This window comes from Macaca thibetana, chromosome 5, assembly GCF_024542745.1.
Source record: "Macaca thibetana thibetana isolate TM-01 chromosome 5, ASM2454274v1, whole genome shotgun sequence".
Classification (NCBI taxonomy): Eukaryota; Metazoa; Chordata; class Mammalia; order Primates; family Cercopithecidae; genus Macaca; species Macaca thibetana.
In genome coordinates, this window is record NC_065582.1 from 176,215,712 (window position 1) to 176,229,207 (window position 13,496).

Genomic DNA, 13,496 nt, shown 5'->3' on the forward strand with positions numbered 1-13,496 from the left:
ACTTTCAACTGCTAATGATTCAGCACTTTTATTCCTCTCTGTTTAACACAGGGACAGAAAAGTGCTCAGGATATTTTTGATGATTATCCACCATGGGCAACATCAAACAGCCTTTCCCTCTGATTTTACAGACGCAATAACCAGGGCTTATAGTTATGAATGGTTAAGTAATTTAGTTGAGTGACACAATAGTTGATAAAATAGTTAGGGCTCAAACCTGAATCACACAGCCAAGCTCTCAGTCCCATTCAGCTGACTGTCCCTCGACTCATTGTCCAGGATTGTGGCTGAAAACACCATAAATGGGAGGCACTGACAAGATGTATAGGACCCTCTGAGCAAGGTCCCTAACGCTGCAGCTGCTTCAGAATAGAAGCTTGTCTTACATTTGAGGCATTTTCCTAACTTTGTGCTACAGACATATTGCTAGGCAGGACAAAAACAGCCTCCAAATTCGGTGGGTTGTGTTTCCTGGCGTGCAGTGGCACAAGGAGATACAGTACTTTATAGGATTCCAGTCTCTGAGCAGGGTTCGCAATCATGCCTTATCATCAGTGTCTGCTTCCCAGCAAATGAAGCTTCCTGCAAGATAGCGAGGCATGGGTTCATTGCAACTACCCAGATCAGGAGAGAGATTGTACTGTGGCCAAATGATAGATAACAAGACCCACTGTGTCTTCATTGGCAGCTCAAACTCCAGTATGACTCAGATAGGGGAAAAGAGAGCATGCCACGGTGGGGCAACGGCAACCTATTAGGACCTTCCCACCTGTCCTTGTTCTTACCAGAAACCAGCTGAAAGCCTTGCTCAACTCCTGTGAGATCCATCAGCAAAGAAACTCTTATGGGTGCACCTTTTCCCCCATTCCTCAGACACCCAGTGTGGCCTAGAATGGACTACCAGTCATCAACAGAATCTGTTCATTGAAGTGACAGGTTTTAAACCAAGATATGTCCAACTATAGGACCCAAATGGCTAGAGCCCTGAGCCATGGTTTTCTCATCTGTTAACATGAGGACAACATATGTATCTAATTTAAGAGATTGTGATGATTAAATCAACTCACCCAGGGCAGTACCTGCAACAACCTAGATGCTTACTACCTGTTAAAAACATTTTTTTTCTGCTGTATCTGTCAAGAGGCTATTCCCAATGACTACATCTTTATGATGTGTATTAGTCAGAGCTCTATAGAAAAGCAGAATCAACTCTGTGTGTGTGTGTGTGTGTGTGTGTGTGTGTGTGTGTGTGTGTGTGTGTGTATAGTCATGCACCATATAACATTTAGGTAACTGAAGGGCCTCCTATATGATAGTGACCCCATAAGATGATAATGGAGCTGCAAACTTCCTATCACCTAGTAATGCTGCAGCTGCTGTAACATTGTAATGCCACACATTACTCACGTGTTTGTGATGATGCTGGTGTAAACAAAACTGTGCTGCCAGCATATAAAAGCATAGCACATACAATTACGTAAGGTACACAATACTTAGTAATCATAAATGGCTACGTTACCGGTTTATGTATTTACTAGACTATACTTGTTATTGTTATTTTAGAGTGTGCTCCTTTTATTTATTTTTTTTAATTAACTGCAAAACAGCCTCTGGCAGGTTCTTGAGGAGGGATTCCAGAAGAAGGCATTGTTATCACAGGAGATGACAGTTCCATACATGTCATTACCCCTGAAGACCTTCCAGTGGGACAAGGTGTTGGGGTGGCAGGCAGTGATCCCGTTGACCCTGACCCTATGCAGGCCTAGGCTAATGTGTGTGTTTCTTAATTTTTTAACAAAAATGTTTAAAAAGTAATACAAATTTTGAAAGTTTAAAATTAAATGTTTACAGAATAAGTATATAACAAGTATCTTCGTACAGCTATACCATGTGTTTTTGTTTTAAGTGTTATTTCAAGAGTCAACATTTTTTAAATTGAAACATTAATCAAGTAAAACAGTTACAGTAAGCTAAGTTTAAAGAAAAAAAATTTCTAAAATAAACATACAGAGTCTCCAAACATACAGTAGTGTACAGTCATGTCCTAGGCCTTCACATTCACCCACCACTCACTCACTGACTCACTCAGAGCAAATTCCAGTCCTGCAAGCTTCATTCATCCAAGGTAAGTGCCTTATACAGGTATGCCATTTTCTTTTCTTTTCTTTTCTTTTTTTTTTTGAGACGGAGTCTTGCTGTGTCCCCAGGCTAGAGTGCAGTGGCACGATCTCAGCTCACCGCAACCTCCACCTCCGGGGTTCAAGCAATTCTCCTGCCTCAGCCTCCCGAGTAGCTGGGACTACAGGTGTGCACCACCACACTCAGCTAATTTTTGTATTTTTAGTAGAGACCGAGTTTTACCATGTTGGGCAGGATGGTCTCGATCTCCTGACTTTATGATCTACCTACATTGGCCTCCCAAAGTGCTGGGATTACAGGTGTGAGCCACTGTGCCCCACCCAGGTGTGCCAGTTTTTAATCCTTTTTAACTTATTTTTACTGTACCTGTCTATTTTTAGATATCTTTGTACTTGTAACACATGTACCATTGTGTTATAATTGTTTACAGTATTCATTACAGTAACATGCTCTTTAGGTTTGTAGCCTAGCAGCAATAGGCTATACCATATCACCCAGCTGTGCAGTAGTTCCACCATCTCGGTTTGTGTAAGTACACTCTATGATGTTCACCCAAGGACACGCTTCCCAGAACACATTCCCATCATTAAGAGATGTGTCACTGTATATACATATGTATCCAGAGAGAGAGAGAGAGAGAAAAGCAAGGGAGGTTTATTTTAAGGGATTGTCTCACAAGATTTTGGGAGAAACCTGTAGGTCAGGCTGGCAGGTGGGAGATTCAGGTAAGAGTTGATGTTGTAGTCTTAAAACTAAATTCCACAGGGCAATAGGCTGGAAACTCAGGCAGGCTTTGTACGGTACAGTCTCGAGGCATAATTTCTTCTTGTTCAGGAAACCCTAGTCTTCGCTATTAAGGCCTTCAGCTGATTGGAGGAGGCCCACCCACATTATGAAGCATCATCTGCTTTAGTCAGAATCTACTGATTTAAATGTTAATCATATCTAAGAAATAGCTTCACAGCAACGTCTACACTGGTGTTTGAACAAACAACTGGGCTCCATAGCCTAGCCAAGTTGACTCACAAAATTAACCATCACACCATGAAACTGCAAAGGCAGTGAATAGGTGGGGAGTAGTGATTAAATCATCTCGTTGCCAGAAATTCATTATTGGACTTCCCTCTCAAGTTTCTATGTGAAGTGTTACAAGCTCAAATTTTCAGAGGGCAGTCTCCTAATATAAAAATGTGAGATAATAGGGAATGAATGGTGGGGCTTCATGAACTTGAAAGAATAGACCCCATACACATATATTTAAACTTAAAAAAAAAAAGCTGTAAACTTGTTACAGCTTAACCAGAAGGCTTTTTGTGCTCTTTGGTTTTTCAAGGATGGGCAGATCAAGCATATGGATGTTGACTGGCATGTAGGCCGTGGTGCATCACGACCCCAGAACCTTCACTTAGTTGCTCAAGGAGAGTGCTAAAAATCTCCTTGGCTTAGAAGCAGCATGTGCAGGAACATGCAACTTGAAGGAGGTTTACACCTAGCACCCTTACAGCTTAGGGACCAAATGGAATGAACAAAATGGACATCGATCACTTGGCTACAGTTCTAGAACTGCAGCTTTGCCTCTCTGTAATCGAGTAAGCCACATTTCTGACCTGGCTGAAATATTTCAATTACCAACCGCCCTTCTTGATGCTACTGGTTGTTCAACTACGATATCCTTTAGTCATTTGGGGTAAGAATTGGGCCCTAGAGAATAAATATAATCATGAACATGCAATCAATATATAAGGAAGGTGCTACACCCCTGCTCTTCCCCATGTGTAAAATGGGAATCAGACTCACTGAATAGCTTGTTCAGTTGGCAAAGCTGCATTCATATCCAATCTACTCGCTCCCAGAGGACACTTGCCCTCATGATAACTCCTGCCTTCAGCTCATCCGTTCTCCTTCTTTCTGCTCCTTCTCATTCTCTTCTACTGAAAAATATAACCAAAGCCCATCTTGGCTTCTTTGGGTCCTCAAACTCACTAAATAAAAGAGTCAGAATCCAAGATGATCTTGTACTACACTCTGTCAGTCTCCATCCAGGTCTCCCTCTCAACCTTTTTTGGGAATTGCCTTGGCTGAGCAGGGTTGCCTCACCTGGAGCAGCCCACACCCACTAACTGGGCCACCCAAGGGGTGCATAGACCTGGCCTTCCCACCCCAATGTGGGATGCTCAGAAGAGTCCTCATTCCCCATGGGGGCCGCTGAGGCCTCTGTTGCAACTGCATCACAGCCCACTTTTCCCTCTGCCCAGTCCTGCCTCTATCTCTTCCCACCACAGGGGTTGGTCCCAGGAGCATGCCCTAAAACACTTTCTGCATGGTCACCTCTGTCTCAGAGTCTGCTTCCTCAGGAGCCCAACCTGTGGCAGTTCCTGAGGAGATGGAACATGTGCTGAACATGAGGCAAAAAAAAATTCAGCAGGATGGGGATAGAATAGGACTGGACTCATAGGATTGTTAGGAGGATTAAATGGATTAATATCTTGTGAAAAGCAAACAATGACCAGTTAGGTGAAAATCTTATATATAAATTTCTTGCAGTTCTGATTTTCATTATAACGATAGTGTTGTACCTTATTACTATTATTCATGATGTTTGTGCCAAAAATCAAACTGTATAAAACCTTGAAAGAGAATTGTGACTTAAGAGCAATTTTAGTGATTTCTCAGCAGCCTGCAAGCTCACTCTGAGTGTCTAGAATGAGAAGCTTCTGGAAAAATCAGAACTGAAGCTAAAAGTCCATTGAGAGAAGTGTAGTTTTACAACAGAAGAATGGCAGTCCTTTCTGTGCTGGTCAGACTGCACCTGCCATATTGGGTGTAGCTGGGAGTATCTCACTGTAAAGGTGAGAAATTAGAGGGGAATGACCAAGATGGGATGGAGAAGATGTCTTTAACTCTTGGAGTAGCCTTCCTGTACTTACTCTCCACCGTCAACTCGCCGTGTCATCCATCTGGCAATTCAACCCCTCACTGGTTGTCACCACCTAGTGAAAGCCTTCCTTGACTATACCATCACTTAAGTATTTGACCAGCTTCTCCCTCCTTTTTCTTCTAGACCATAGGTACATTTTTTATCATTGTGCCTATAGCATTGCTCGTGTTTGGATGTGAGTCTGATTCATTTCTTCGTCCCTTGGGACAGATGAGACGTTCAGTGCATGTCTTTTCCTGCGGCTGCCATAACAAATTGCCACAAACGTACGTACTGACTGAATACAACGGAGATTTACTCTCACCGTTCTGGAGCCCGGAAGTCTGAAATCAACGTTTAGCTAGGGCCGTGCTCCCTCCCATGCTTCTAGGGGAGAGTTCTTTCCTGCCTCTTCCAGCTTTTAGTGGCTCCAGGTGTTCCTTGATTTGTAGCAGCATCACTCCAATCTCCGCCATCTTCACATGGGTCTTTTCCGCAGCCTCCTCATAGAAGAACACCTTGCATTGTATTTAGAGCCCACTTTAACCCAAGATCATCTGATCTCAATATCCTTAGCTTAGTTACATTGTTAAAGACGTTTTTTCCAAATAAGGTCACATGTACAGTTTCTGGGTAGACATACACCTTGGTACACATTGTTAAACCCACATATCAATTCCACTACACTGAATTGGCTTCTATTAGGTCTACATGAAAAGTAATGAGGGTCTGCAAAGGGCAGTTTCAGAGGGGAAATAAGATAGGGAAAACGCAAGGAAAATGCGAAGGAGGACTAGATGGGTGTCATTGACCGGTCATGCAGGAGGGAGATGCAGAAAGGGAAAAGGAAATCAAAGATCACTGCCAAGTATTGGACTGAAGGTGCTGGAAGGGGGCTCAAGCAGAGAGACTGGAGTGCGTAGGGTGATGTGCTCTGTTTCGGCAGAAGATGAAGTGATTGCAAGAACAATTATTTGGTTGGCCCACTGATGTTCTGTGCCTCAGTTTCCCCACAAGCCTATGGCACTTCCGGCTTTTCCAGGATGTGCTGAGCTCCTGGTGCAATCAATTAGCCTGTGTTGTTTCCCCGGAGGACGCTTGACCAGAGTCCGTGACAAGCAAATCGAGCAGCAGTTTAAAAAGCTTTATGTGATTCATTTCACTAGGTGGGTGGGATGGGCTGAGTGGACCAGAAAGGCAGCTGGCCCCAAATGTTTGAGGCCTTGTAAAATGATGTGCATCTACTTAGGAGACTAGTAAATGGTACTGTCCTCCCCAGGTGCGATAGCCAACTTGGGAACCTTGAGCATCTCCTTTCAAGGTCCGATCTCAATTCAATACAAAACAAACAATTTTGCCCTATTATGCGTAACATTCTTTAATAACATTTTCTGTTATTAAATTCTGATATGTTGAGAGTTTATAAATCTTTCACCATTCTATATTTTTTAAAAGTATATCTAAAATCTCAACACTTAGTATTCAGATTTAGGGCAGGGAGACCTGGTAATGCTTGTTGCTCTTTGTAAGCAGTTTACAAACAGGCTTTAACCACTTACTGTCTAGGTAGATGGCTCTTTATTTTCCAGCCTTGTTAATATTTTCCTTCAATAATCCACTGTAGGAAGAACAGCTCCTGCTCCCCATTCCCCATTCTCCCCACCTTCTTTCCTTCTCTCTCGTGTGTCCCTTAGTTGCTTCCAGCTGGGCCTGCTCTGACTTCCTTTGCAACATAGCTGACACACACTCTCCAGGAGACGGGCGAACTGATGCATAGCCCTGATTCTACTCCCAACTAGCCTGGCCACCTGGAACTAAATCCCCTCCACTCTAGGGCCCCGTTTCCTCATCTGTAGCATGGAGCTGAGAAGAATGCCTGCCTATTTGCTACTCAGGCTTGATGCAAACATGAAATAAAAAGAGAGTTTGAGTTCAGCTCTCTTCTTAAAGTTAAAAAGGCCAAAGCTGATTATCTAGAAAGGTCAGAGGTAGTTCCCAGTCTTTTGGGTTCTTGAGGCACCTGGGAAGAAGTTGAGAAATTCTCAGACTCTATCCCATACTCCTAAAATTGGCCTGGTTAAAGCCATTTAGGCAACTGTTATATGGGCTGTCAGAGCACAGAAATGGTGCCCATAACCTAGAGACACGATGAAACTGAGGGCTCCTTCTCAGTGCAGGGATAGGTCAGAATTCCTCTGGTATCAGAGAGAGTCAAAGGACTCTATCCAATTAACGACATGGCTTGCTATTGTGTATAAGCCCAGACTCACAGGCCATTTATGTATTTGTATCTAGGTATCTATTCATTATCTTACAAACATTCCTGCAAGCATGCAGGGTCAGTTATCCAGTGTTCTAGGAGAGAAAAAGATGCCCAGGCTACAACCTACCCTTGCAAGGCTCCAATGCAAGGGGACACGGACAGGTACATGTATAATGAATGCATGTACAGGGCATTTAACAATATTTGATTGTTTACTTGCTTATGGCTTGGCTCCCTAAATACACTAAAAGCTCCAGGAAGCAGTCTTCATCTATTCTTTAATTACTATACCCTATTGCCTAGTGCATTGCCTGATAAGGAATAAACCCAATAACTATTTGTTGAGTAAATGAATGATTGGACTCATGAACAAACGAAATGAATGGCAATAGAGAGGTATGCAAATGTACCAGAGGGACTCAAAGCGGAAGCAGCAGGGAAGAATTCATAGGGAAGTAATATTTGAACTTGACCTTGAAGAATGAAAAGCATTTTGCCAGGCCCAGAGGAGGCAAAAAGAATAATTAGATCAATAATATGGGAGCATTAAGGAAAAAAAAGGTCTGGCCCAGAGGCCACAGTGTGGGATGACCTGGCAGAGAGGGACGGTAGTGGGAAATAAAGAAGCAACAGAAATGGGATTCCAGGCCACTGGGGCAGGAAACTTAGCTACCGTGGTTAAGAGTTTGGGTTTTCTCTTTCAGAAATAGAGAACTGATGAGGATTCTCAAGGAGGTGACTTGATAATATTCTGCTATTAATAATTACAAAGGTTGTTCTTGCTGCAGTTTGGTGTATGGATTGGAACCCCGGAGGCCAGGAAAGAAGTTGGGGTAGATGCTGGAAGTCAGCCTAGAGATACTGAAAGCAGAAGTAAGGCTGACTATATTAAATAGCTCAAGAAAGTGACAAAGAAGAGAGAGAGTCAGGAGGCATTTGGGGACTCTGACTGTTAGGATCTGGTGACAGATTAGGATGATAGCAATGATAGAGGGGGAGGGGTGGGAAGACTCAAGGTTAGCACCCAGGCTACTGGTTTGGAAACCATGTGAGCAATGGATTCTCTCACTAGGAAAAAGTCCTGTGCCTGCTGGAGAATAACCAATTAGAAAGATCCAGAAAATAATTCAGTGTTCATGCCTGGAACTTAGTAGAGAAGTCAGAGTGCAGATGGAAATTTGCGAATTCAGCTGTATTTAGATAGAAAAAAATGAATAATGAAATATGTGAAATAGTATAATAATGAAATTTTAAAATAAAAAATGGAAAAATGAAATTAATGATAATGAAATAAGCCATCATCTTTCTAGATGGTCAATATACACAGTAACAAAATATACCCAAACAACTCACAGATTTTTAAATGTATTACGTTCTATTCTATGGGCTACAGGCAAAGTCCAAGATGAAGAGAGAGCCTGAAGTCATCCTGAAGTATTTCCTGGACTTCTTTAGTTTTGTGTGTCCCTGTATGAGTGTCCACTCAGCTGCTCGGTGGACCAGGCACTGACCCAGGCCCTGGGGACGCTAAGTCCTGCAAATCTCTGCTTTAGTGGAGATGGAAGTTGAACAGTCAGATGTGAACACACGTTACCTGTTAAAACAGAAGTAAAATTAAAACTCAGGCAAGTGCTGTGAAGGAGCGAGTCTGAGAGGTCAAAGAGGATTCTCTGAGGAGGTAGCACTTGAGCTGAGTTCGGAAGTAAGAGTTGCCATTAATAAGAAGGAAGACAAGGGCATCTGAGAAAGGGGGAACGGTACCTGAAAGGGCCCCGTGGGAGGGAGCAGAGAAAGTCCAAGGATCAGGAAGAGGCAAATTTGCTCCAAGTGGAACTGGGAGGACAAACAGGGTAGCTGAGCTAAGGAGGCCATTGTCAGGAGCATTTGTGGAGGAAAAAAATCACCAGTTAGTGTTTGATAGAGCTCAAGAAATGCCTGCAAAAGAAAGGAAAGTGTAGGAAACTTGGCTGATTAAATGAACTAGGAATGTATAACAATGATGCTTTATGACACTGAATGTATTTAATGAATGTTAGCAAATTAACTCAATGAAAAATAAGTTAATCTCTTCATAGAAAATGCCTTAGCAAACTGCCTAAATGATATGGGAGCTCAATAAATATTACTTGAATCAGAGTTGCTATTGCTAAATAGTCTGTCTTCCCACGTTGGATAATGTTTGCTAGATTTTTATGAAATTCAACAAACATAGGAAAGCATCTGAGACATTGCCTGGTTTATGGTTGCTGTCCCTCAAATTTCTTAACAGCCTCTCATCAACCGTGTGGCAAAAGTACGATATTCTTCATTTTACAGAGGAGACAGATACTGGCAGAGCTTGAGGACGGTACCAAGGTCACCCTGCTGATGAGGGAGAGGCAGCCCACATGCTTGTCTTGACTGGGCACTTCTTCTGCCCCACACTACTGTTTCCTGTAAAATAAAGCTCTTACATTTAAAAATTAAGTAATTGGATTACTTTAAACACAGATTTTCTTTAACCCTAGCGGTAATGCAAAGAGAGATTCAGAATTATGTGTGAGACATAATTACTTAAATCTGACTGGGTGGTTGTTTCTATGAATGAATGCACTTAATTAATTTTTCCCCTAGCTTCTTGCTATTTCCCAGCTATAATTTATTTTCTTTCGTCCCAGGGGCAATAGAAGGACAACTAAAGAAGGAACCAACGATTTGAAATTCCAGAACTTCAGTCTGCCAAAAAACAGGTCAGAATATTTCCTTGTTTATTAACAGAGGAGTGAAAATGTTAATTCTGTAACAAATAAGCTGACCATCACACACACGGAAATTGTCAATGTGATGGAAAGACCTGTAGTGACTTAGAGGTCAGACAGAGACCAAGGTACAGGAGAAGGGGCTTGGCTGGGGTTGAGCAGCCAGAAGGTGTGTGACACACAGCGAGGCTGAGAAGCCCCCACCTCCGCAGCTCTGCAGGCCAGGCCTCCTTCCACCCACCCCTCCCAGGTCTCCAAACAAGCCCAGAGAGAGCCAGTGATGGGGAGGCTTCTCTTCCAATGCCAGTGAATGATTTGAATGATGGATCATGGATCCGGCCACAAGTTTACCTTGGAGTCTCACAGCAAGCAGACAAGAGACAGCCAAGTGCTTACATTGCTATTTCCTTTGTCCTTCGATTGAGAATAACGTTTGCTGAGCAGTGATGGCATCAAAACTTGCACAAGCTACTGAAAATGCAGAGACCAAAGACAAAGTGTCTCCCTCAAGGAGCTCACAGACTAGTCAAAAATCTCAGAATGGAGGGCTAACTTGATTGAATGACTGACAAGAGACAAGACCTAAAGTCAAATCCAGCTGTGCACTGCCCAGCCCTGCCCAGCAGACTATACCTGGGCCACATCCTCATGTGCAGAACTGTCTCTCTGATGCTCAGGTGGGACTCCCTGGCCAAGCATTCCTGTGGGTGGCTTCTGTTCCTAGAGGTACCCAAGGGTCCTTACAAGTTATATCAATCCTCATATCCCAATTCAAGTCCATCCAACAAACATCCTTCATTCCCTACTATGTGCCAGACACTATAAGCAGTCTTGAAATTCTAAAACGTTCTGGAATAAATAGTTCTCCTAAGCAGAGTAAATGAATGCTGGTAAGATGATAGAATACTTGAGGTGTTTTGCAAAACCACTTTGAGTAGAGGGAAATTTGTGCCTGTTCTCAGACTTCTTCAATGTTTACATTAAATACATTTGAATAATGCATTTTAAGTCCGTTTTCCTTATTTCTTGACAATAGCAAGAGATGAGAGATGGAAGGTTTAGAAGCCCTCCTTCAAATGGAGAGGGATGAAGCAATTACATACATCAAAGTAATATTTACAGTTACATTTGGAGGAAAAAAGACAGAGAGAGAAGAGCAGTGCTTTTTTCTGAAGCAAATTATTTCAAAATGTGTCATAGCATGCTCAAGATATATTAAAAAGAGCAACAGATGATGTTTTTGCAACCTGTTCTAAACTATTTATAAACCTAAATTTAAAAAATCTATAGACATACAAATCTCTATACCACTGCATATTTTATAATGAATGCATTATATGAATATAAACTACTATTTGAGATATATAAATCAACTAAAAATGTCTGAAAACTACAAATTTGTATCTACCATCTTCCTTGGTAAAAATTATAATTATCAATATTTGATGAGAAGGTAAGGAAGAAGCTACTTATGGGCAGCATTGCAGTGTAGAATGAGTCCATTGGATAGGGATTTCAATCTCAGCTGACCTACTTATTAGCTGTGTGGCCTCAGACAAGCCTCTTTTTCCATTCCGACACATCCTGTGTTTTAGAAGTGATATCTGGGCCGGGCGCAGTGGCTCAAGCCTGTAATCCCAGCACTTTGGGAGGCCGAGACGGGCGGATCACGAGGTCAGGAGATCGAGACCATCCTGGCTGACACGGTGAAACCCCGTCTCTACTAAAAAAAAAAAAAAAAATACAAAAACTTAGCCGGGCGAGGTGGCGGGCGCCTGTAGTCCCAGCTACTCGGGAGGCTGAGGCAGGAGAATGGCGTAAACCCGGGAGGCGGAGCTTGCAGTGAGCTGAGATCCGGCCAGTGCACTCCAGCCTGGGCGACAGAGCGAGACTCCGTCTCAAAAAAAAAAAAAAAACAAAAAACAAAAAACAACAACAACAAAAAAAAAGAAGTGATATCTGAAGCCGAGCGTGGTGGCTCATGCCTGTAATCCCAGCACTCTGGGAGGCCAAGGCAGGCGGATCATCTGAGGTTGGGAGTTCGAGACCACTGACCAACATGAAGAAACCCCATCTCTACTAAAAATACAAAATTAGCCGGGCGTGGTAGTGCATGCCTGTAATCTGAGCTACTTGGGAGGCTGAGGCAGGAGAATCACTTGAACCCAGTAGGCGGAGGTTGCAGTGAGTCAAGATCAAGCCATTGCACTCCAGCCTGGGCAACAAGAGTAAAACTCCATCTCAAAAAGAAAAAAAAAAAAAAAGAAATGGTATTTGAAAAAGTAGACTCTGTTGTTCATTATTGAATCTCTTGAGCCTTCCTGTGTCCACAGAGTAAATGGATGACCTCTGAGGTGTGCTGGGAATAGAGTAGGTTCTCATTAAATAACGTGGGCTAATAGTCACTGAGTGGTCACTGTGTGCTAGGTGCTGTTCTAAGAGCTAATAGGTAACCCTTCCTGGATCCCAACAATTACACTCTTATTAGTTTCCTGTAACAGCCCAGAGAGGGTGAATAACTTCCCTTGAGGCTCAGTGGCTAGTTGTGAGACGGTAAATGGCAGCTGTAATTATTACTAATATCAACAACCCTGGTGCTCCCCATCACTGCCCTCATGCTAGGTTGAGGGTGGGAGTTAACTCTCCTGCAGGCCCCGACAGCCCAACCACCCCAAGTTCAAAAGTGCCTTGATCTCCTGGTAATAAACAAAGCAAAACACCAAGTTCAGTGCTGGACCCCACTTGGATGATACAGCCTGGGAGGATCTCCAAGAAAAATACATATCACATCCACATTCATTATCCATGATCTGTCTACAATATTGAAATGAATGTGTTTTATAGCATCTCACTAAATCCCCAATACCCACTTTTATTTTGTACTGTTTCCTCATGTCCATAGTGAAAGAAAAACACCAACTGATGTTTCTCAATTAAATCCAAACTCCACTCAATAACTGAGCGCCCGATGTGCGCCAGAACCTTGGCATCCAATGTGCACCATAATCCTCTGAAGTAGGCATTCATATTCCCATTTACGATAGGGAAAAATAGTCTGAGGGAGGTTATATGTTTTTGTCACAGTCCCAGTGGAAAGGGGTACCAGTTGGTTTTGAATTCAGAGTCTAGCTTCAAGTCAAGTGGCATTTCTGGGATTTTTTTGGTTTGGTTTGGTTTGGTTTGGTTTTGAGATAGTTTCACTCTTGTTGCCCAGGCTGGAATGCAATGGCACAATCTCAGCTCACCGCAACCTCCACCTCCCAGGTTCAAACGATTCTCCTGCCTCAGCCCCCCAAGTAGCTGGGATTACAGGCGTGTGCCAACACGTCCAGCTAATTTTGTATTTTTAGTAGAGATGGGTTTCTCCAAGTTGGTCAGGCTAGTCTCGAATTCCCAACCTCAGCTGATCTGCCTGCCTTGGCCTCCCAAAATGCTGGGA

At 42.9% G+C, this 13,496-nt stretch overlaps 1 protein-coding gene across 3 annotated transcripts in view; it reads left to right on the forward strand.

Annotated features, from left to right (window-relative positions):
- Positions 1 to 13,496, forward strand: part of CLNK (cytokine dependent hematopoietic cell linker) — a 245,670-nt gene that overhangs the window by 126,502 nt on the left and 105,672 nt on the right. For all 3 annotated transcript variants that reach the window (XM_050792136.1, XM_050792138.1, XM_050792137.1), the window contains exon 3: positions 9,977 to 10,048. In XM_050792136.1, the coding sequence (XP_050648093.1) occupies positions 9,977 to 10,048 (72 nt within the window). The remainder of the gene's footprint in view (positions 1 to 9,976; positions 10,049 to 13,496) is intronic.